The following is a 25,560-nucleotide window of genomic DNA, read 5'->3' as shown; positions in this document are numbered from 1 at the left end:
GAATAGGGCTTGCTATAAACAGATGGCTAATATCTTTCTATTTTACTGTTTGCTTTGCAGTGAAGGGAGATTTTTTGTTTCATTGTGTTTCTAGAAGCTAGGAGTTTGGGCTTATGTGATCACTTAAAATTTCAAGCCTTAATAATTTAGCACTGCCCATGCGTACCCTGAGATGAAGAGAAAAGCTAGACTTTGCAGGATGTTAGAGCCTTAGTTAGCCATTACTTTGTATTTGAAGTCATAGATATGAACTACATTGTTATTATTTAATATTAATTAAATAGCGAGTTCAGGTTGTTGACTCCTCATGTTACTGTCCGTCCTCTGTCACCAAAGGGCAGTTGTAGATAATCTGCCTAGTGTTACCATAAAGAGAAGAGAGAACAAGAAAACCTTGTGATTGCCAACCAGAAAGGCTTTTGCCTTGTCAGTGTGGGTCAGAGATCCCACTCTGCCTGGCGAGCACTCAACCAATGTTGACAAAGAAGAGACTGGTAATGAGTGCCTTCCGTCCTCAAACACCCCATTTCTTAGATTTGAAGGATATCTCACATTAGCTCTATAGATCTGTAAGACGTGGGGGTTCTCTGGCTATTTACTGTTCTCATTTAAAAATTTCCTCTGGCTCTATCCAGCAGCACAGGACTCCTATCTTCACTGGTAGGCTCGGACCCACTGAGTCCGTAGAGGAGTCCAAGGAAGGGTTGGGAAGATGGTTTCTCTTGCTGCAGCGCTGTGCCTTTATTCAACTTACACACCCCCCTCTCTGCTGTTCCTGTGCCCACAGTGAAGCCGCCGCCCATGCTGTCGCCACACTGGCCGAGGCCACCTTGCAAGGGGGGGGACAGATCGTCCTGTCGGGGGAAACCGCAGCAGCTGTCGGAGCACTTACTGGAGTCCAAGATGCTAATGGTAAGAGAGCATAAATATTTTATTGAGTATCTTCCCTGTTTCCACTTAAACCTTCATGACATGACTGACAGCAGACCCTTCAGGAAGAGGTTGAGCTTTGATTTAAGTTTTCTTTATTGATAAGGTAATTGAGGCCTAGTGAAATTCTAGGAGTCTCTGATTCCTTTCATGAGTAGGAGACTTGGGGTTTTCTGGGGCGGGGGGAATGCCATGATAATGGCTATCTAATTGAATTGCTTATTTGAAAAGTATTTTGCTGTGATAGGACTGAGAGGTACTTTAAAATTAGCTATGGGGCGCATTTTGTCCTTTACTCTCCCATGGGGTAGATCAGTATCCTTTGCAATAGCAGAGACCCTCCCATGGGCGGTACATTGTGGTAAGTTAGAATGTTCTATCTCAAGAAAGGCACCAGCATTTCACACAGGGTCAGCCCTCAGGCTGTGATGAAGGCGCTTTTCTGGTTTGTGCCCTGGAGTCTGCCTCCTGTTAAATGGGACCTCACCAGGGACCTCTCGATTTAGCCAATAACACACCACCACACTGCCCTTGTTCCCCAGGATTTTGACTTCCTGGGTATTGGTGATTGCCTGAATAAACTAAAGGGATAAAGTTCATAGAAATATGGTGGCAAAAATGTACAGCTTCAGCCCAGCTCTTTGGATCTATTTCAGCAGGCTCTGGAAGTCAGTTACCCAGACCTGGGCTGCCCGGGAAAGTGCCGCAGAAGTCTGGGTCAAAGAGAAGGACCAGCCCTGTTCTGTGACACTCTGGGACTGTTCATTAAACTTTTAAAATACACATTTTATAAATAATAAATAAATAAATAAATAAATAAATAAAATTATATGTATAATTAGGTTAAGTAGAACAAGTTAAGTACTCCATGGTTTTTGGAGATTTCTTTTTAGTCTTGAAAAGAGGATAAATAATAACGGTCTTATTTAGACAGAAAGTTACTTAATGATATCAGTGGTTGAGAGAAAAGTTCCTGGCGCTTTTTAAAGGATAGATCCGTTATAAGTGAACTTGGAAAAGTCTTTGAAGAAAGACCCAAAGCTGTGTCCTCCTTTGGAAGTGAGAAGAAGAAAGTACTTGTGTCTCTCACCCAGAGAATAACACAGGAAATGTAAAGAGTCCCTGTGGCTCCTGAGAATCATCTTCTGAAAAACAAACAAGCCAAGAAATCAAACACTGTAGCTACAGCCTACTTTTTCTGTAGGTTTGGGGGCTCCCATGAACTAACCCTGACAGAGATAGACTTGGTCTTAGCCAGAACACTGCAGGTTAAAGGGCATCTTACAGCCATGTGTGTTTGGGATAAAATGGACCATAGGTAGATTGAACGAAAACCTCCCTCTTTAGCTAGAATCCTACCCCTACTTCCTTACTTTATGCTGTTCTCTTCTGAGTCCTGATCTACCTTGAATAGCTAGGGTATCTGGCTCTGTGACGCTCTTCTGAAGTGCAGATTACTGTTTTTCCCTGTGGAAAGCTACAGATACTTCTCTGTGTGAATTTGATAGGAGACTGTTATCCCTTCTAATGGTCTTGACCGACCTGTCGGGGTTTAGGAGAATAGACAGCTTTATAGTTCTGGCTCCTCCTCAGTCTCACCTTCTCAGACTGAATTTATAGGTAAGTATAAGGACCCTGGGGGTCTCTGGCCCAGTGGACCCATTCCACCGTACAGTAAAGCTGAACCACACCCACTATCACTGATTTCCTAGAAGCTTCCTCTTCCTTTGGGGTATGTAATCAAGTTGTGTTGATTTCATGTAGTTGATTGTGTTGGTGGTAAGAGAAAATTCTGGTCTGCATCCTAAAAGCCAGCAGTTCCCAAAGAAGGCCGTCCCCAGTGTGTGACTGCCAACATGTTCCTAACTAAGATGTGAGAGTTGGAGTTAGCACTTTTTTGGAGCACCGTTTCTCTGTCAGACCGGGCGCTTGAGTTGCGCCTTACCCCAGCAGTTTTAGGCCAAGGTCAGTCATTTCATCTCTCCCTTTGGGAGTCCAGAGAATGAATCTAATATTGGATGTGATCCAGTTAATTCCGATGCTCCTTCAGTCTTCTGACATTTTTTACCCAGAGTGCTGTAGAGTTTACTCTGGGGCTGGAACCAGATCTCTCCCATGTAAATAGCTGATTTGGTATCTGGGTAGACTTTTACGGAATTCTCTTTTCATCATTCTTACAGAGTGTGTCCTATTGCCAGAGTTTGTCACTTCTGTGATGACAACCTTATGGTGTCTGCCAATAGACCAAGTTTGTTAACAGGAAGAGTATTACCAGGAAGAACCAGATGGTAGAGAAACAAGGTGCTATTTGGAAATGCCACTACTGGGGAAAAAGAAATACACCCCAGATTCCAGAGTATGATTTAAATAAAAATCCTATTAGCAGACAACTTTCCTGAGAGCAGTCTGGATATCGTTTAGGCCTGAAGGAGGGAAGTTTCTGCGTCTTCCAGGATGGAGAACCATTGTGTGTGGAGCTTGAGAGAGTATGGTAATGGGAGAGAGAGGACAGTTTTTTGAGTGGAAGATAACGACCCAGGCATGCACACCAGAAGTTTGATTGTGGGTCACCAAGGCAGAATCGACAGAGACCTTGCTCCCCGAACATGTGTCCTTTTGTCTGGACTCAGCTCCCGCCAACACTCAAGCACTGGTTTTATTTTATTTCACGTATGCTCTCCCTTTTTTGATAGCACTAAATGGGTCTTTGGTCTCTTAGGATGGAATTTCATGATTTGGTCCAATTGAAAGTTTTCACAGGTGCCTTTCTTTTTATTGAAGTGCAGGTGGAATTGCCTAAGACTAGGGAAGCCCTCTCCATGAGTGCCTTCCTTTACATCTTTTCTTGTCTATTCGTTTCTTTTCGTTTCTTTTCTTCTTTTCTTTTCTTTTCTCACAGTCGTTCCTTGCCTCCCCACCCCCCACCCCAACACCCTAATATAAAAGGTTATGCAGTCTGTAAGGCAGGCCCTGTGACCCTGAGTCACCCCTCACCTGACCTCGACACCCATGGTTAGCAATCTTCGGGCAACCAGATCTACATACCTTTTTCTTCCTTCCTAATACAGCAAGAATAATTAAAAATAGGAACTGTAGAGCTCCCGGGTGGCTCAGTCATTAAGTGTCTGCCTTTGGCTCAGGTCATCACCCCAAGGGCATGGGATTGAGTCCCACATCAGACTCCCTGCTCTGCAGGAAGCCCACTTCTCCTTCTCCCACTCCCACTGCTTGTGCTCCTTCTCTGTCTGTGTCTCTCCCTGTCCAATAAATAAGTAAAATCTTTAAAAAAAAAAATTGGAACTGTATTGACCCTTGGCCACCTCTTCGAGGTGCTGTTATGTCTGAGATCTTATTGCATATTCATGCAGCTGTCTTTTATTCCCAAAAGCTAGATGGGGGGGTGGGAGGGACTAAACAGATAGTTCATAGTTAATCAATAAAGATAATGGGAATCATCTGCTTCAACTGTTGTCCCATTAAGCCTCTTACCAGAGCTGCTAAGAAAGTGTCCTATTTTAAAGCTATAACCCCCTTAATTATATATGTTGGAAATAGGTTTTTTTTTCTTCAGTTTATTTGTATTTTACTTTTGTTACTTCATTTTTATTTCCATAATTATTGTCTTTTGCCTTTACGGAGGCCCCATATCAGATAAATATCTATATGGCAGTTCTTCTGTGGTCTCATGTTTTATTTTAAATACTGTAAAATAGGGACGCCTGGGTGGCTCAGTCAGTTATGCTTCTGCCTTCGGCTCAGGTCATGATCCTAGGGTTCTGGGATGGAGTCGTGCATTGGGCTCCCTGCTTAGCAGGGAGCCTGCTTCTCCCTCTGCCTGCCACTCTCCCTGCCTTTGCTCTCTCTCTCTCTCTGACAAATAAATAAATCTTTAAAAAAAGGGGGGGGGTTTAAAAAAAAATACTGTAAAATATCCGGAATTTGTTTTGGAGTATGATATTAAGTAGGAATCTGAATTGATTCTTTTCCCCTGCATAATCTATTCCAGTACCATTTATTCCACAAAAAGGTTGAAATCCATCCTTTCTAAATTGATTTGAGATGTCATTTTTAACATATGTAGAATTCTTTTTCTTTTTTCCAGTTTTTTATTTTAATTCCAGTATAGTTAACATACAGTGTTCTATTAGTCTCAGGTGTACAATACAGTGATTCAGCAATTCTGTACATTACTTAGTGCACATCCTGATAAGTGTACTCTTAATCCCCTTTACCTTCCTCAACCCCGCCACCCACCTCCGCTCTGGTACCCATCAGTTTGCTCTCTATAGTTAAGAGTCTTGTTTCTTTTTTTTTTTTTTTTTTAAAGATTTTATTTATTTGTTAGAGAGAGAGAGAGAGCATGAGCACAGGCAGACAGAGTGGTAGGCAGAGGCAGAGGGAGAAGCAGGCTCCCCGCTGAGCAAGGAGCCCGATGTGGGACTCGATCCCAGGACGCTGGGATCATGACCTGAGCCGAAGGCAGCCGCTTAACCAACTGAGCCACCCAGGCGTCCCAAGAGTCTTGTTTCTTGATTTGTCTCTCCTCCCCCTACCCCGCCTTTGTTTGTCTATTTGTTTGCCTTTTTATTTATTTATTCATTATGCTCCACACCCAACATGGGGCTCAAACTCACAACCCTGAGATGAGGAGTCACAGACTCTACCAACTGAGCCAGCCAGGCATCTTGCCTTTATTTTCCCTTATTCATTTCTTTTGTTTCTTAAATTCCACATATGAGTGAAATCGTATAGTATTTGTCTTTCTGACTTATTTCACTTATTTGTCTTTCTGACTTATTACTCTCTATCTTGCAAATGGCAAGATTTCATTCTTTTTTTGTGGCTGAATAATATTCCATTGTGTATTATCCATTCATCTACGGATGGACACTTGGGCTGCTTCCGTAATTTGGCTATTGTAAATAGTGCTGCTATAAACCTCAGGGTGCATGTATCCCTTTGAATTAGTATTTTTGTATTCTTTGTGTAAGTAACCAGTAGTTAAATAGCTGGGTCATAGGGTAGTCCTATTTTTTACTTTTTGAGGAACCTCCATACTGTTTTCCACAGTGGCTGCATCAGTTTGTATTCCCACCAACGGGGCAAGAGGGTTCCTTTTTCTCCACATCCTCACCAATGTTTGTTGTTTCTTGTGTTTTTGATTTTGGCCATTCTGACCAGGGTGAGGCGATATCTCGGTGTGGTTTTGATTTGCATTTCCCTGGTGATGAGTGGTGTTGAGCATCTTTTCATATGTCTTTTGGCCATCTGGATGTCTTTGGAGAAATGTCAGTTCATGTCTTCTCTCATTTTTAACTGGATTATTTGTTTTTAGGATGTTCAGTTTTATAAGTTTTTTATATATTTTAGATACTAACCCTTTATCAGATACGTCATTTGCAAGTATCTTCTCCCATTCAGTAGGTTGTCTTTTAGTTTTGTTGATTGCCTCCTTCCCTGTGCAGAAGCATTTTATTTTTATGTAGTCCCAGGAGTTTATTTTTGCTTTTGTTTCCCTTGCCTCAGGAGACATATCTAGAAAAATGTTGCTACGGCTCATATCAGAAATTACTGCCTGTGCCCTCTTCTAGGATTTTTATGGTTTCAGGTCTCACATGTAGGTCTTTAATTCATCTTGACTTTATTTTTGTGTATGATAAAAAAAAAAAAGTGGTCCGGATTCTCCTTTGGTTTTTTGTTTGTTTGTTTGCTTTTGCGTGTAGCTGTGGAGTTTTCCCGACACCATTTTTTGAAGAGACTGTGTTTTGCCCATTGTATAGTCTTGCATCTTTTGTTGCAGATTAAGTGACTATATAATCATGGGTCTGTTTCTGGACTTTCTGTCCTGTTCTACTGATCTTTGTGTCTGTTTTTGTGCCTGTACCATATTGTTTTGATTACTGTAGCTTTGTAGTGTAACTTGAAATCTGGAATTGGGATACCTCCAGCTTTGTTTCTCTCTTTCAAGATTGTTTTGGCTGTTTGGGGTCTTTTGTGGTTCCATACACATTTTAGGATTATTTGTTCTAGTTCTGTGAAAAATGTTTTTAGTAATTTTATGCAGAATTCTTAAATAGACTGTGTAGAGTCTTTTGTGTGGATCTTCTATGTCCATTCATCTATTTGTTTTGTTATTTATACTGTAATATTTTATTATTGTGGTGTTATTAGCAGTTAGTGAAAGGCCTTTCTCCATATTTGGAAAAAAGTCAAAATTCCAAAAAACGTTTGTGGGGGGGAGTGACCTTTACAGTAATTTTAAAGTTAATCCAGAAGAATTAAAGCCTCTTTTTATTCTTAATTTTACTTCCAGTATAATTAACATAGTGTTAAAGTCTTATTTTCATTTAACTAATTTAAGTGTTCTCCTCTCCTTCTGCCCCATCTTTCCCTAGGGCAGGGGAAGTGGGGACTATTCATTATCACAGAGATGGACCAGGAGTGGGAAGCAAGTGCTCTTAATACTGCCCCAGTGAATTGAATGAGACACTAATTGTTGCTGGAGGAGACACTGTCCCTGTAGTTAGACCAAACCAGGTGCGTCTTTCTAGATTAAGAAATCGTGCTGTCGATTCTGTTCATGCAGAATTTTGGGGAGGCTCAGTTCTTACACTTTAAAATTTTAATTTCCCTTTTCCCCCCAACTTCTTCAATTTCATTTTTTGTACTAAAATGAGGGTGGGGCACACTCCCCTTACGGAGTACTCCAAACTAGGAATCTGCTTTCTTTCCCACTATTGACCTTGCATTCTGTCTCTCAATTCCATTGTCTTACTAATTTTATTTATTTAATAAACATTTATATAATGCTTGCTATGTGCAAGCACTCTGCTAAATGTTGTACATGCATGAACTTATTTAAAACTCAGAATAATCCTATGAGGTAAACACTATTTTGCTCATATAATGTATGGGGAAGGTGAGACACAGAAAGTTTCAGTAACTTGGCCAGGTTCACACAGAGTGTGGCGGAAGTGGAATTTGAATTCAGGCAGTTTGCCTCCACGCCACTCAGTGATGCTGTCTCCTTTCGATGTGACTCCACAAATACAGAGTGATCACTGTTTCCCAGTGTTGAACAGATAAGTTTGGGAATGTCAGGCCTTTCTCCCCATCCCTGGTAGAAGCCACTTGCTTTTGTCTAGCTTAGCCGCGGTGCCCGTCTGCCACAGTTGTCCCTGATGGCTGTAGGGAGCCTGTGGTGATTTCTGATGTCAAGTGCCCCCTGCCCATCAGCCCTCCCCTCTGCCTGTGTGAGTGCACACACATCCCTTTGCTAGCCTAGGGGAGCCTATAGGTCTCTGGTTCTCCAGTGGTGGAAATTATAGAACCATTCGATGATCAGCTATCACATTTTAGTATTTTTAGTGAGCAGATCACTTTGCAATTAATGAACATGTCTTCTTATTTTCATTTGATTGAGGGGAGGGTGTCGGTGTTTAGAACAAGGGACATTGTTTGGGGATGATGAATAGATGATGTTCCCAAGGAAGTAAACCCAGCTTATGAGTTGTTTCCTTACCCCCTAGAAGCTTCTGTCCATGCACTCCTGCCATCATTCAGTTTATGCCAGAGCTCTTTGAGCATTGCTACCTGTCTCTAGGAACTAGAAAACAGGGTGGTAGAAAGGGCTCTGGGGAAATACATTTCTGCGCCGACCTAGTTGGTGGCTAATTTATTTCCTCTGCTCCACACTGTGCCTTCCCTTTGACTCTTCCTCCAGCCCTTGATTGGGCCATGCCAGAGAGTTTGGAAAATGCATCTTTCTCCACTGTTTGACACCCAGACGCCATCCACACTGAGTGTGCTGTCTTGGCTAGGACCTGGGGCCAGCTACCTTCCTCACGCCCTGAATGGAGAGACATGGGCTAGAGGGCTGGATCTGTTTGAAAATGAAAACTGATTACAAGGCATTAACATTATACCTACAGAAAGAGCAGCCCTTCTCATTTCTTTGCCGTGCAGTATGCCGCTCTTTGTTCTGACCTGGCGCCTGCAGCAGCCCTGCTACCTGAGGGTTCCCCTTAAAATTCATCAGCATTAATTTCCTACAACTGAATAAACATTTTCCTTCTCCATCTTGCTGCACTGTAAACCCAGTGTGCATTGTACTACCCATTTCAACTGCCAAATCAAGGGAAATCAATTTTTAATTCCTTTAGAAAAAAAATTCTGTCTTCTCCTTTTCTTCACACTGAACATGTCTTCAGCTTTCCACTTGGCTACTTTTCTTTGACCCTATTAAAAACTTTTAAAGGGGTGCCTGGGTGGCTCAGTGAGTTCAGCATCTGCCTTCGGCTCAGGTCATGATCCCAGGGTCCTGGGATCGAGCCCCACTTCAGGCTCCCTGGTGCTCTCTCTTGCTGTGTCTGTCTGTCTCTCTCTCTCTCTCTCTCTTTCTCTCTCAAATAAATAAATAAAATCTTCAATTAAAAAAAAACTTTTATTTTTTTTAAAGATTTTATTTATTTATTTGACACAGAGAGAGAGAGAGATCACAAGTAAGCAGATAGGCAGGCAGAGAGAGAAGAGGAAACAGGCTCCCTGCTGAGCAGAGAGCCTGATGCAGGGCTCCATCCCAGGACCCTGGAATCCTGACCTGAGCCGAAGGCAGAGGCTTAACCCAATGAGCCACCCAGGCGTGCCCCCCCCAAAAAACTTAAAACTATGTATGTTTCTCCAGTTTAATTTAATCTCAACTATGCTCATTGGAATACCTTTTTTAAAAAAATTTGATCTTTTTAGCAAAATGGATAAAAGAATAGATAGATGAGGACAAAAACATGAAGTTCAGATAAGAGAGCAGGATTCCTGGGTGGAGTTTTTGCATGAGAGATCGGAACACACATTCCTATTCTGCAAGGCCTCCCAAGTGAGACAGGATGGCAGAAAGGTCTGTTCTGTACTGATCATAAAGAGGTGAATGTAGCTGGATCCGAAGGAGGCAGCATGCGTGTGCTTTAATTCTCTGTGGAAACCTACTTTATATGTATCATAAGAAGATTAGGGCATCCTTAACCTGGAGGCTTGGACCCTAAGAGATTCTGTATAAAATTTTTGTACTTGTCTGGGATCCATAGCTCTGATCAGAAGTGCAAATAAATTAGAGAACCCCTTCTCTCTCCCTCTTACCCCTCTCCCCTTGCGTCCCTCCCCCGACCCGCCAAAGGATTAAGAGCTTCTGCTATAGAAGTGGTGGCTGGGGTCATTTACCTTTGTGGCTTTCTGGTCTAGTGCTGAGAATAAAAAGGGCGAGGGAGATGGGAGGGTCTGCTGCCTTGCTGCTTACTCTAAAAGCTTACTCTAAAAGAGCATTACCAATCTCTGTGATCTTGAGCAAGCAAATTAACCTCTCCAAGCCTAAACCCTAAAATTAGGCTAATGGTCGTTCCATGCTCATGAGGTTGATGGGAGTGTTGAACAGAGAGAATGATTCCTGTAGAGTGCTTAGCATAGTGCTTGGCACATAGATACGCGGTAAACATAAAACAGTTATGAGCTGCCCACATCAGTTTCAACTCCCCGAATTTCATCCTTCCCCAGAATTTGCCCGGTTGCGCTTCAGAATGCAGAGTATGGTGTGCTTCCCTGTTTCCAGGGTAAATCCATATGCTCACCTTATGCAGCTGAAGGATTTCTGTGCCAGAGGTAAAGGCTGCAAAAATGTGACATCAGAAGCTCTTTCAGTATAGCCTTGAGGGAAGGAAGTTGAAGGAACTACTGGATTTGGTCCCATCACCGTCCTGGGCCGAGGTCTGCTGCTTTCTCCCAGTGCGTAGTTTGCTGTAGTTGATACAACCAGGTTCCTCCCAAGGCCATAATCGCTCTTCAGATCTCACAGCTGCGTTGGCTTTCAATCTCCGTCATGAAAGGGGGACTTCTGTCACTTTTGTCCTTACTCTCACCACCGCCGTCCTCCGTTATTACTCTCTGGATGTCCTTCTGATCCAGCTCTTCTTTAATAATAAGAGAGAAAATGCCAGTCCTCATCTTGATAAACTATAAAATACATCTCTCGTTCTCCCTTTTTCTGTGCTCCTCATTCTCTGGACACATTTAGTATATGGACTTGTTCCCAGAAGACTCAGTGGAAATGTCAGTATAATTTGATGTAAGAAACATGTCAGTGTTGCTCCTCCAAAAAGGTGGCAGTGCCTGGGTCCTGGATGTTCCGGATGTCCTCTGGACTACACGCTTTCTTTGCAGACAGCACTTCCCTATTGAAGTCAGCTAGCTCTTTTCTTGAAATGGATAGTTATCATTCTGGAAGCATGTTGGTAGATGTCACACCAGGAAAATAACTTTCACTTTTACTCTTTTTGCTTTTTGACTCTACACATTGACCACCATCATTTTCTTTTCTTTCTCCTTTCTTTCCTTTTCTGTTTTTACCACTACGGCCACCACCATCACCATAACCCTCTTGCCAAGGACTAAGCAAGCACCCTCTGCATTACTCTATCTGCACCCAGTAAGGTGGCTAGAACAGAGCTGGGAGCCCTATTTTTGTGGAGGCAGCTAAAGCTGGGACTCAGCCAGGGTCACTCAGGAACTACATGGTGAAACTGGAAACCAAACCCAGTTCTCCAGTACTCTCTACTGCCTGATGTGGGCCCCTTCCCTCCTCTTCACTCTTTCTTGCCAACCCAGCCAACCAAGGAAGTCAAGGAGATATAAAACAAGGGAAAACCATTGTCTTTATTGTTCAACTGATTCAACTGTTCTTTGTGTGGGTCACTGTTTTGCAGGATTGTTTTAAGGCGTGGTTATGGCCTGATTTTACTCACCTTAGAAGTCAGTGTCACAATAAATCTTAGCAGAGGCAAATAAATAAATGGCATCAAAACCCAAGATATAGAGGTGTGCTGTCTAATACAGTAGCTACGATTTGTGTTTGAATTTAAATGTGAGTTCACTAAAATTAACCAAAATAATAATTTAGTTTTTCAGTCACAGCCGCATTGTTAAAGCTGTCAACAGCCATGTGGGGCTTTAGATACTGTATTTTTTATTCTAATTTATTCAGATTTAAATGTAAATAAGTATGGAACACCTGGGTGGCTCCATTGGTTAAGTGGCTGCCTTCAGCTCAGGTCATGATCCTAGGGTAGTGGGATCAAGCCCCATTCTGGCTCCCTGCTCAGTGAGGAGTCTGCTACTCCCGGTGCCTCTCCCTCTGCACCCCGCCCCCGCGCTCGGTCTTGCACACGCGTGCGCTCTCTCTGAAATAAGTAAAATCTTTTTAAAATTTTTTTTAAATGTAAATAGCCACGTGTAAGTAGCTACTGTGATGAACTGCACAGATACAGAACATTTCCATCGTTGCAGAAAGTTATATTGGCTAGCATTGATCTAAAGTCTGTAGCAGATACACTGCTCCTCTGGCAAGTTGGACCCCCTCTGCACGGGGAAGGACAACGCCAGTACCTCTCGAGCCTTGCCATGGGAGCACTGACCTTCTCCGCTCATACACAGCCTGGCTTGCTGAAAACAAAAACAAAACACTACCATGTGACAGCAGTAATCCACAACCAGTAAACAGCTGGAAAAAGGGTTGCAAGAAGAACTGGCCTATTTTTGTGCACGGCAGAGTCCTGAGCAGGGAGACCTGAGACAAGGGGCAATGGAGACACCTAGACCCGCTTCCTCGTCTCTTTATACGTATTACCCAGGCCGCACGCGTTTCCACCCAGATGCCTTACAAATGCACATTCCTCCTCTTGGCTACAGGCATCTTGAGGCGAGGCGCTTTAATGATTTATTGTGACCCCCAAAAGGATCAAATATCCAGAGCCCGGTGGGTCACGAGCCTGAAAGAAGCCGTGACTATTGGATGAATTCCAGATTTCACAACGGAAACATGGCTGCTTCTGCAATAGGAACAGAGAGGTGTACACTGGGCTCTCAGTTCGAGAATACCCAGAGAGGCTTACAGTTACAGTTCTCTGCCCCAGATGGGTCCCTTCCCAGCCCTTTTCTAGCACTGAAGCTTGTCCTCCTTCCCGACACCCTTCACAGTTACCGCCTAAAATCCAAAATCCCTTCTAGAATAGCTGTCAGAGGGAAATGGCAGCTTTTCCGACTCCCCGTTCTGGCCCATCCAGGGAAATATGTTGATCGCGGTAACTTTAGGGGTCACAGAGAGTATTTAGCGCCCCTCCCTTAGCGGCTGGAACAGTAAGCGTGCAGTGACTTCACTACTGTTACTGCTGCGGCTGCTGTTAAACACTCAGACTGAACAGGAAGGAAACTAATCTTCAGAGGGTTGGCTTTTAGCTCCTCTGGGACACAGTCTTAGGATCTGGTCCAGGAAGCCTCCATTTGGAGGGAGCAGTGTGAGACCCAGTCCCTGAGAATCCCTGCCTCGGAAGGCCTCTGTTCCTGATAAAGCACACTGTGTTCCTCAGGCATGCTAGAGAAACAAAACTGAGGTCCAGTTCTCCGCAGTGACCAGGTCTTTCCTGTCACTCATCAGACAGAGCCCCCGCAGCCGGAGGGGCTTCTCATTGTCAGGGTTCTTGGGTGCCTTTGTCTCCAGTAAAAACGCTGACCGGTGGATACCTCCAGAAGGACCAGGACTGTCTCTTGAAAGTGTCAGTGTGATGGTTAGATTGTTCTTTCTCCTTGCCGAGTCTGCTTGTCCAGACGGAGTGTATCGTCTCCCGTAGACTGTTATAAACGTGGGTGGCCTCAGGCATTCATCATCGGTACGCCAAAAATTGCTAATCGAGGCTCTGCTGCTTGAAGAATTAAGGATCACAGAAAGGAAGAGCCTCTACAGTGAAATGACAGGCCACTACACACTGGTCTCTATTCTTATTATTCATCTGCGCCATGGCCGTGTCCTTCCGAGGTAGCTTTTCGGTGCTTTCTGTATTAAAAGCTGAGTGTCTCCAGACTTGGCTCCCCAGGGCCCCAGAGGGAATTAGCACACCTTGTCAAGCCAGGCTGGCATACCTTCACAACTCCTGAGTCGGACTGTCTCCGGTACCCTTGGCTGGGGGAATTTGGTGAGCCAGGGACATTCTGGGCAAAAGACTCAGACCAGAGCTTCAGCGCAGAGGTTCCCAGGAAGGTGTCTGCCACCTGGCAGATGGACAGACCAGTCTCCTCTCCGTCCCCAGTGTCATGAGGGCCAAGTTACATGTGTCCTTATCTCATTCTCCTTCCCTTTAGGTCCCCACATCTTTCTGAGTCTTTGTATTCGAAAGACAGATTCTGGTCTTAGATGATTCCAGCAGAATCTTGGTGCCTGTCATTGCAGGTAATAATCTGTAAAGGGAATTTTTTTTTTTTTTTTTTTTTTTTTTTTTTGGGCATACCAAATCCAGAGCCATAACAGGTCAGCTTTAATTGGAGTCATTTCTATTTAATATGTGGATGAAAAAGTAGGTTTTAACTGAGCATGTGAAAAGGGGATTGATCACTGTTCACACAAGAACCCAGAATATCATGACAGGAAAAGTTCTTTCAGAGTGAAGTCTTTAAGGTTCTTGGGGACAGTGGACTTTCCTCTTTTTATTTATGCTTCCATTAGGATTTTGAAGGAATGTCAGCGTACTGTTATTAACTCTGATAGCTTGTATGTCGCAGCCAGTCTGGTTTGGGGCCCTCTGGCTCTCAGGTTACCTGTGTAAATCCAGGGATTCACTTCCCAGCTCTACCATTTGCTTAATAAAGAGCAAATGTGCAGAACCCAGCAGCAGCAGCCCGGCAGAGCCGTAATCTGAACAGGATAAACATGCTTCCTTTTTGTATGATGCTCTCTCCCCATCCTCCTGCCAAGAGCAGGATATCAAATGAAGGGAAGGTTGTGGTTGGAGTCAGCAAAGTGAATGTCTAAGTGGCACCTGCTCCATTCAACAGATCTGCTTTCCTGGGGCCTCCCACTGCACATCTGCTCCTGACAAAGCCTCTTTTCTCCTCCTGTTGGTCAGACTGAGAGCAAAGACCCAGCAAGGAGACATATTGGTTTTGCTTTGTCAGCACAATTGCCTGTGACATTATAATTACACCAAATCTTCATCATTAGAAAGGCCCCAATTTAGAGATTTTCTGAGGCTAAATGGTGTTTTCAGAGTGAAATTGATAAACACATCTTTTCCGTTCTAAAGCTGGCAATTGGATCTGAAAATCACTGATGGGGTCTAAATCTGGAAACCGAGACACTGCTCTGAGTGAGACCAGCCGTGCTATCAGATCGGCTCCTGAAGCCGGCGTCCGGCCACTCTGCGGGTTTTGCCCGGCCCAGCCTTTCCGTCCTGCTCACAGTCCTATACTGCAGAGGCCGCTCTGCATTGTTCTCCAGTGCTGGTGGAGTTCCTCACCTGGGGTCCTAGGGGGGTGGTGGTTAAAATAAGTTGATGGGGTAGAGCAGCAAAGGGGAAAAGACCCCCGTGATATAAATAAGGGAAATGTGAGGAAAACATATTTTAGGTGACGGCAAAGCATCCAGTTTCAGATTGAGTTTCCAGTTAACAAAAGCAACTCTTACCGTGTTCTGCAGCATGTGCCCGGCTGAGGCATGTTTGTCCTGTGGAGGTGGCTCACCGGAAGCTCGGGAAAGGTTTGAGAGCCGCACTGTTTAGTTAAAGCCGAAGGAAAGATTGAGCTCCTTGGCCCTGCAGGCCACATTTCATGGGCCCTGCAGCCACCATGCTGACGGGCGCACAAGTAGAACATGGCCGTCTTCACAGCGAGTTCTGCTGGATAGCACGGCGTCAGAGATTAGTCTTTTGAAATGGTTTCTGGACTGCTTTAGCCAGCCTTGGAGTTTCTATTTCAGCTTTGTTGGAAGGGAAAAAGGGAATTTGGAATTTGCCTGGATGTTTTTGGAACAACTCCTTCCACCCATATTACTTAGATTGTGATCTTTGTCTTCCCACCTTAAAAAAATTGTTTTCCTCCAAGAATCTCATGTCCTCACATACACCCAAAATAATAGTAATGAATTTTAACCATGAGAAAGGACTTGAATTTTAGGAAGATCCACTTTCAGCTGGTCTGCTTCCTGGTCTTCCCTCCTTAAGCTTTCACGGCCCTGCTGTTTGGAGAGGTTTCTGGCTAACAAGAGGACATGTGAATGCTCAAGGGCCAAGAGTGTGTACACAGATTCTTCATTTCGTGTACAAAGTGGAGTGTAGACAGCACACGGGCGTGGACCCCTGAGCTGGTGGTACCTTCCATTTTTAGCAACTCTCGGGACCAAGGGCAGGATCTTGAATCTTGCTTCCTCCATTTGTCTGCCTCTGGTAGCCACTGTGTGGTAGCTTTGACTCCTGAGAGGAAACCTATGTGAAATAACAAAACTACCTCAAATTTAGACCTTGTTCTTTTTCTCCAGAACTTAAATCATGTAAATATAACACTCCTTATCCTCACAGCAGCCCCATGAGACAGAGTTGTTGTCCGTTTTATAAATGTAAATATAGTCAACTCTCAGTTGCCACATCCAGATTATCTGTCATGCAGATTAGTCATGACACATTTTAGAGCCTTATAGGTTTTCTCTCCACAGTCCAATGTAAGCCTGGACCATCTCCTCCACCCTCCACCCAGCTGCTGGGGACTTAAGGAATATAAATTAGTTTTCATATTAGCATAAGGAAGACATTATTAGGAAAGTAAGTCTGCTACAAGAAAAGCACATCATAAATTCCAGTTTAGAGGGGAGATATCAGAGAAATGGCGGACCCTCCCTTCGGCTCAAGTGAGAGCTGACTGTACATCCTCCTTGTGTGCTAGCATGGTTACTGAAGGGTTTATAAAACCCTCCATGGGAAGTTGTCAGGATGGCTGTGTACCCTGGGCACCAGGGTATACAGGGAGGCAGTGTCCTGTGGCCACCCTTCCGCACCACGTTCCAGGGGACCATCTGGCTCTGTGCTTCTTGAAAGTTTTGTGTTGGGGCACCTGGGGGGCTCAGTCGGTTAGGCCTCTGCCTTTGGCTCAGGTCATGACACTGGAGTCCTGGGATGGAGTCCCACATCGAGCTCCTTGCTCAGCCAAGAGCCTGGTTCTCCCTCTGCCTGCCGCTCCCCCTGCTTGTGCTCTCTCTCTCACACAAATAAATAAAATCTTAAAAAAAAAAAAAAAAAAAAGAAAAGAAAGAAAAGAGAGAAAGAAAGTTAGTTCTGTGTTGTCAGACTCTTTGTGGCTGGCCAGACGTCATGGGGGCTCTTCTCTGGGGAAAGAAGGTAGCGGCCACAGGATAGGGTTCCAGAGGTGCGGCGTCCGACAAAGATGGCAGAGCCCTCCGCTCTCCGCTCAGTCCTTCAGCCACCGAATGGTCTTAGCCGTCGATTTTGTGCAGAGATAACACATGGAGATTCCTCTAGTGTTGTCATTCCTTCTGCCTTTCTGGCAGAAGCTGAAATTCTTTCGTAAAGAACTTGTCTCCATTATCAATTTGTTTATGCTAAATATAGTCCAGGTAGGAAAGGCAGGATTAACAGTTGAACAAAATGAAGTTTATTGAAATAGATTTCTTTTTGTGACTGCCAAGCCCCCATAACTATTTATTTCTGCTTTCCACCCTGCTGTCTTTAGGTGTTTCACTGCTAAAAGCCAATTAATTCTGCTCTTTATGTGCTCTTAGAGTTTTTTAGTGTGTGTTTGTTTTCTAAATGGTACTCTACAGATTGTGCTAAATGTGAGGGGTTGAAAATAGTAGACATCTTTGGAAGCTTTTCTGGCTCAATCTATGCCTATTCAGTTAAAAGAAGTGAGGGTGGCAGAGGGAGGGTTCCTTGAGAGAGAGGCTAGTTTCTCTCCTTTTGTGCCTATTTGAAACTTTCCCTAAGTAAAACTGAAAATAACAACAGAAAAATAAATAAATCTCCATTCCTAATTCTGGGTAGCTCCTGATTGGCTCTTACATTCATTTCTACACCAGATTTTGGCAAACTCAGCATGCTGACTTTCCCCTGAGGTTTCTATCCTCTTGGCACTGCTATTTATTTATTTTTTTAAATTTTTTTAGTTAAATTAAATTTAAATTCAGTTAACTAACATAGAGGTAGAGTTCATTGATTCGTCAGTTGTATAGAACACCCAGTGCTTAAAACAAACAAACAAACAAACAAACACCCAGTGCTCATTATATCAGGTGCCTTCCTTAGGGCACATCACCCAATTCCCCCATCTCCCCACCCTCTTCTTCTTTCTGCTTAAAATTATCAACACTTTTGGGACGCCTGGCTGGCTCAGTCAGTGGAACGTGTGACTCGATCTCTGGGTTATTTCAAGCCCCATACTGGGTGTAGAGACTACTTAAAATCCTAAAAAAAAAAAAAAAAAAATCGACACTTTACATATTGCTCATACCCTGTCCACTAGTGCACAGACTCTGGGGACCTTGAGTGTCCCCCTTCTTCCCAGGGATTTCTTCTGGATTTTACTAGGCATCTCTTGTCCTCCGTATAGTCAGGTCAGATGTCCTCCTGAGCATACATATGTCCCACAAACTTTAGTTGAACACTTTCGTCCCCTGCCATTTTCAGTTTAAAGCCCTATTGGGCAGATCAGCACACCTCGAACGAAGTCAGCTTGTTCTGCCCTACGTTGGGAGCTCAGCCTGTAGGTTAGTACCCCACAATGGTTCAAAAGTACAAAACCCTGACTTCATTAGTGTTCCTGGACACTCCAGTAGTTTCAAAAGGAAACTATAAAATTGTACCTCCAAAATGTTTTGAAATATACTTACTAAGAAAGTAGAAGTGAATTTATTTTTAACATTTAGCTTATGGGATGAGGGCAAGAGGAATTTCCTGGTGGTCTGAAAAATCAGGCAAAGGAAAGAATTTCTGCTATGAAAGTTATCACAGAAAGTGGTTTTTTCCAAGCGAGGGGTGACATTGTCTAGCCAAAAGGGAGAAAAACTTGTATGCCAAGAAGTGCCTCTTACACCAAGGTACCTGTAAGGCTGCTATCAGCTTCATGAGAATACTCATGTATTCTCAGGTGTAATACATATTTTAATCCATAAATCCCTCAAATGCACCCAAAAGCCATGGACTTAGAAAACACGGAAAAGAAAGATTAAATGTCCCAGAAGCAGCTAAAATAACAGAAACAGAAAGACTGGAAGAGAAATACTTTTTCTTTGTTTCCTCCTTGTCTTAGTATCAGGAAGGTTCCCTGGATCACCTTTTCATTTGATATTGACATTCATTCTTTCCATGACCTTCCCCTTTTTGTCCTGTGACTGTCCTCTTCCCATCTATCTGGTCCTCATTTGTTATTCTCGATCTCTTTATCTGCCACTCACCTACTCAACTAGCTTCTTTCCTGATTTCCTTTCACGTTCTCCCATCTCTATACCAGTACATACCTAATGCCTATTTTTCTTCATATAATAGTGGCTTGCCTTAGACATCAGTCACTGGTGTAAATTCTTTTTCAAGCCTGCAACTAAGACTTCAAAGGACTTCTGTCTTTAAAGGACTCCTGCCTGTCACCCCTTGAAAACCTGAAGATAATGCTTGATGGCCCTTTAAAAACTGCAGAACTTACTTAGGTAATATAATTCATGGCTTTATTTCTTACTTATTAATTCCTATCCTTTCCAGATACGGTCTTCTGGTTCCGCATTTAAGCTAGCATTTTTGCTGATACACGTAGCTAGCTTTCACATCTGTTAACTACAGAAGGTGTTTTACTGTAAATTTTTACTTTGGGTTTAAGAATTCTTTCTCGGGGCACCTGGGTGGCTCAGTGAGTTAAAGCCTCTGCCTTTGGCTCAGGTCATGATCTCAGGGTCCTGGGATTGAGCCCTGCATCGGGCTCTCTGCTCGGCAGGGAGCCTGCTTCTTCCTCTCTCTGCCTGCCTCTCTACTTGTGATCTCTGTCAAGTAAATAAATAAATTAAAAAAAAAAAGAAGAAGAAGAATTCTTTCTTTTCAGGCACCTGGGTGATGCATTCGGTTGGGCATCAGGCTCTTGGTTATGGTCTCAGGGTCATGGGATTGAGCCCCGTGTCGGGCTCCGAGCTCAGGTGCAGAGTCTGCTTGGGACTCCCTCTTCCTGGGCCCTCCCCACAGCACACACTGTCTCCCTCTCTAAAATTTTAAAAATTCTTTCTCTCTCACCAAATGTTGTACTTATTTGATAAATTTCTTTGTTTAGCTCTTTCTCTCTCACAACCATCAATATTTTCCCCCCAGCTCAAGATATTTCCATGACCAACTTGGAAGGCCTTTGGGCTAAAAGATTCGGTTTCAGCAAACAACAATTCCCAAAGGTTTCCTAGACTGTGAGGGCAAATGAAAGGCCCATTCTTCCTGAGGCCGTCTGTCCTGCTCTATCTTGTCGCGGGGCAGGGTGGGGGCAGGGCAGTCTGGGTCTGGGTGACCGTGGCCGGGCCGGTAACTCTGCGCTCTGCTATGCTTGCGCCTATGTTGGTATTATCTGGAGGGGCTGAGAAATTTATCAGAGTGATGACATCATATCCTCCTGCCCCTGACCGCATATGTAACATTCCAACCATTGATCAGTGGTTGCGCCTGGATTATTTATTTACCGTCACAGTGAGTTGGCGGCTCGTCCATAGATGGCCTCGTGCGGCTGCAGTGCCAGTTCTGCCCATCGCTGCATTTCAGACAGGAAGCTGCCTGCCAGTCCATCTGCCCTGATTTCAGGGCTTTTATCTCTAATCTTTACATCTTTGAAGGCCTTTGGCGAATGATGTGCTTCCTGGCAGGAACAGATCGCTGCAGAAAGATCTGTGCTATCACTGCTTTCATTTCTCTTTCCTGAGAGCTTCAGTCACACGCCTGTGACCCCACCAGACTTCATCAGACCTCTTATTCAAAGGAGCTGACATTTATGGTACACCGACTGTGTGCCAGGCACGGTGCCAGACTTCGCCTAAGTCAGCGCGTCTAGCCCCCTGCAGCCCTGTGAGATTAGCAGCCACCATTCTACATTTGAGGAAAGCGAGGTTCACAAGCCGTTCAGTGGCAGAGCCAAGAGTCACGTGTGGTCTCTGACCGGCAAGCGTTTCATGGAAATGAAACAGCCTATTTTACCCTCACACACAATGCGCCTGAACTACCTTACAGTGTTCAGCTACGCTGCCTTGAGAGTCTTGTGAAAATCCCACCGCCCCGGGAAGCAGAGTGAAAAGTGCCAAGTCTGTGGAGGCTAAGGCTGATAGGAATGTGACCAAGTTTCTGAAAATGACGAGGAACACGATCTATAGTCCTATTTAATTATTAAGCATCTACTATGTTCAGGCTGCTCAGTATTTAAAGAACAGTCCTTCCAGAATCTAAGCAAGCTGATTATACAGAGAACAGCACTAACTACTTGGAAACGGGTTAGCACACAGCTGGTGCCAAATGGTGGAGGGAGTAAAATCCCAGGAAGGAAAAAAAACCTGGTGGGCTGTTCTATCCAGGGTGACTCCAGGAAATGACGGTTGATGTGGAAGTTGTTGGAAGGACAGGACTCACATTGGGAGGGCATGCTGCTAGGAGGCAGAGGGGTCGTCCAGAGACTGGCATGTGGCCGTGAGGGTACACTAAGGAGACAGGCATGGTTGTAATGAAGAGAGGATAGAGAGTGTGGGAAAGGCTGCTGTAATCCTTCAGACCAGTAACTATTTGGACTTTACTTTTCCCGTAGTAGACAGCCATCAAAAGTTGGGGGTTTTTTGTTTTGTTTTATTTTGTTTTGTGGGTTTTTTTGGTGGGCTGGGATGGCCATTGCCAAACAATATTTCAAGAAGATTTATCTAACTCTGATATACAGATGTATTCATCAAATCACAGAGTGCTAAAAGAGTTAATCATTTTTTTTAAGATATTATTTATTTATTTGATAGAGACACAGTGAGAGCAGGAACACAAGCAGGGGGAGTGGGAGAGGGAGAAGCAGGCTTCCCTCCAAGCAGGGAGCTCAATATGGGGCTCAATCCCAGGACTCCGGGATCATGACCTGAGCCGAAGGCAGATGCTTAACGACTGAGCCACCTAGGCGCCCCTAAAAGAGTTAGCCTTGAGGAAAGTACATGAATTCCCCTAAGTAAATAAATTGCATATATGCACATCCACACATCCACATGTATGTGTATTCCATTATACAGTAGGTAAGTGATGAAACTCATTACCTCGGGAGAGGTCAGAAATAGAGTAGATCAGCTCATGAATGATAAATTCAGAGTGTGCAAGGCTGTGACCCTGACCTTTAGAGTTACTCTCATTGGCGCCCATGGTTTACCACAAAGCCTCCCCTGGTCCCACCATCAGAGACAGACCACTATAAACCTCATGGCCTCCTATTCTGCAGAAGACAAGGCCAAGCCCCTTAACATGAGCACATGGTCACTTATATTAGAAGACAAGACCAGGCTTATGAGGTGATGGCCTTATCTGCCACCCATGTAATATGATTTAAGGGGCTTGAAGACAAATATCTGTCCAAAAGTATATTCCCCTGTTGTGCCTTAATCTTAAATCCCACCACTAGAGATAGATTATTTTGAATCTTGAAAGGAATTGGGCTGAGCAGACCAGTTTGGAGTCTCCCCATTACTGCACCTAGGAAATTTTAAAGTTTAAGATCTCTTAAGAAGTCACCTCGTTGGTATTCATCCTTGCATTTTGAGAAATGCAGTACATTTGGCACAACAGCAAAAGATCGGAAAGCCAAGGTGTGAGTCGTTCAAGTGCTGGTTAATCAAAATCAAGCACCTCCAGATCCTGCTATAGTTCATAAGCGTGTTGTTGGGGGGCTCACACTGTTGGGCGCCACGTGCATCCCTCAAACCTTGTTACAACGGCAGCACATGACCCAGCTGACATGAAAAAAACATAAAGCACCTTCATACAAATGGAATACTTGGCAGCCACTAAAAAAAAAATAAAATAAAGCCACTCTCTTCATACTTGTAAGTAAAGATCCTGAGAAAGCGAGGGGCAGAAGAGTGTATGTGTGTCTGTGTATCTTCCCCATTTGAACAATGCATTGTTCAAGATACACAGACACACATACACACATTTCCAAATGCACAGTCTCAGCTGGACTACAGGCCAGCCAAGAAACTGGCCACAGTGGTTACCTCTGGGAGGGAGACTGACTTTTTTCAACTCTCTACCCTTTTCATACCTTTTTTACTATGCCCTCTGTGTGTTACCTATTTTCAAAATGAAGTCTCTGTTAAAATCGAGATTCTCCTCAAAGGGGGAAACGTAAGACACAGACGATCACCTTGTATGAAATGATGGCCCTGGTGAGATGAGCAGGTCCCTCGAAGAACGGACCTTGTGGGGGTCTCCTTGGAGCACTCTGAGTAGAAGGCTGGCCGCCTCCGAGGTCGGTCTCCCTGCCTCTCCTCCCCGAGAAGGTCATCTGACTTGAATGGAGGCCTTTGAAGGGTGCTGGCTAGAAGTGTGTGAGCTTTATCAGAGCCAGCCTCCTCCGAGGCTGTCCTGATACCCATCGTGTCATGTGGAGGTTTGAGAAGATCCCTCTGGCTACAGTGGAACAAGGGCTGAAGCTGGGAGATTACGAAGGAAGATAAAACATAGTCCTGGCGGGGCACCTGAGTGGTTCAGTCGGTTGAGCGTCTGACTCATGATTTCACCTCAGGTCATGGTCTCAGGGTTGTGGGGTCGAGCCCCACGTCAGGCTCTGTGTTGGGGCTCCGTGCTGGGCATGGGGTCTGCTTAATCTAATCTCCCTCTGCCCTTCTGTCCCACACACACATGCCCCTCTCTCTTTCTCTCACTAAAATAAAAAAATAATTTTTTTTTAAATGTAGTCCTGACAAGAGATGATAGGATTTTGTCCAGGGAGGCAGCAAAAAGAAGTGGCTGAATTCCAGGTTATGTGAAGGGGAGGTTGACAGGATTTGCTGATACTTGGCCTGTGAAGTCAAAGATGACTGCAAGGTTTTCAGCCTAAGCAACTGGAGGGACGTAATTGCCGCTTTCTGCCCTGGGGGAACACTGGGAGGAGTGTGTTTGACCATGTGTTTTGAGTATGTGATACCCAGGCGGGAGAGGAATGAGCAGGGTCGGGTCTCGTCTTTTACAGGGAAATGGGGTCCCGGAGCCAGCAGTTCCTCCAGGGATTTTCGTCTGACTGCTGTCGGACAAGGAAATCCTTGTGCTGGGACCTGTGGCTCCCGAGGCACCTTTGGCCTCTTCCCAGTTTGGCCAGTTCCGTAAACCTTGCCTGGAGGCCTGAGGGGAGAGGCAGCAATGAGCCCAGAGAGGGTGGTCCTCCACTTTCCAGGTCCCCACTGGCCTGTTGTTCCCCGGTCAGGGCGGGTGGGTGCGTGGAAAGACTCCCCGATCGAGAGCCTGGATGCATGGCTTTGCCACAATTCAGTCATCTTGGGGCAAAGACCACTCAGTCTCTCTTGCTCTGTGTTCAGTTTATATATATATATATATAAACTTTTTATCTGTTTACTTTTGAGTTTAAAGAAAAAGAAAGGGATTTACTAAACTGAATGAATGCTAAGGTTTCTTTTTTTTTTTAAAGTAACAATTTACTTTTTTTTTTTTTTTTAGATTTTTTATTTATTTATTTGACAGAGAGAAATCACAAGTAGGCAGAGAGGCAGGCAGAGAGAGAGGAGGAAGCAGGCTCCCTGCTGAGCAGAAAGCCCGACGTGGGGCTTGAACCCAGGACCTGGGATCATGACCTGAGCCGAAGGCAGCGGCTTAACCCACTGAGCCACCCAGGCGCCCCAATGCTAAGGTTTCTTAATGGCTTTGAAATACTGGGGTCCTAGAGACTGGGGTATTTTAAATCTTCAGGACTTTCTACTATGTGCCTTTAGGATAAGTCCATGGTTCTGCCAGAGGAACTTGCCTATCATTTGCGACAGGGAGGACCACCTGCCCTGCCTGCTCTCTAGGGTCTGAGCAAAAACCAGATGAGAGGCAGTGGGTCTAAGAGGGCTTTGAAAAGTGCTGCACAAAGCCAAGAGACTTACTGCTAGGACTGTACAGGGTCTCTCGGAAAAACAAAAAAGAACGTCCAACCTTTAATGTAGAATGTGAAGGGCTTCCTGTTGCTTAATCAATCGAAATGACCCAGAATACAAACTGAGATTAACATACGCCTTCTAGATTGGGGCTAATCAGGGCCCGGCTGAGCAGATGCAGGGACAATCCCAGCCTGATTACTGTACCTCAGCATTTAATCATCTCTCCTCCAAGGGCAGCCGCCGACTTAGTGCACCGGCTTGCTGGCCTCCCGCCCCTCCCCCAGCCCCTCCGCGGAAGGGAAGGCCACTGGGTCAGAGCTGCTGAGACGATTTAATCTAATCCCATGCCAAAATGGCTGTGTGTGAGAGAGCGAGAGAGAGAGATTCCGAAATTCTAAAATCCCCACAGTAGGATGGTAATGCGCTGATTTAAGGTGGAAATAGACTGAAACCACGTGTAGAGAACAATGGCATTGGGATTTCGAGGCATTTGGGGTTATGAAATGACCTGGTCTATGGAATTTTGCCCTCCGTAAAGCTTTTCAGAGATGGAGTTGCTGTCAGCCTTCACTCTCGGGACAGCTTTGTGTAGGCAGTCACTTCATCACCCAGTCGTAGAGGCCAGATTTATTCCATCCCTGATCCTGAGGTGAAATACAGAAGATGAAATCTTTTTTTTTTTTTTTTTT

General features: G+C 44.5%; 1 protein-coding gene across 7 annotated transcripts in view; it reads left to right on the top strand.

Moving 5' to 3' along the window:
• Positions 1-25,560, top strand: part of LOC111151940 (nuclear respiratory factor 1) — a 146,533-nt gene that overhangs the window by 115,258 nt on the left and 5,715 nt on the right. For 6 of the 7 annotated variants that reach the window (XM_022510178.1, XM_022510176.1, XM_022510173.1 and 3 more), the window contains one exon: positions 788-912. In XM_022510178.1, the coding sequence (XP_022365886.1) occupies positions 788-912 (125 nt within the window). Of the gene's footprint in view, positions 1-787; positions 913-7,325; positions 7,468-25,560 lie in introns of those variants that run through there. The other variant, XM_022510177.1, reaches the window with a different exon arrangement.

Source organism: Enhydra lutris, unplaced genomic scaffold, assembly GCF_002288905.1.
Source record: "Enhydra lutris kenyoni isolate GAN:26980312 unplaced genomic scaffold, ASM228890v2 scaffoldscaffold27, whole genome shotgun sequence".
Taxonomy (NCBI): Eukaryota; Metazoa; Chordata; class Mammalia; order Carnivora; family Mustelidae; genus Enhydra; species Enhydra lutris.
Note: the sequence above shows the minus strand (reverse complement) of the source record. Positions and strands in the feature narration are given on the sequence as shown.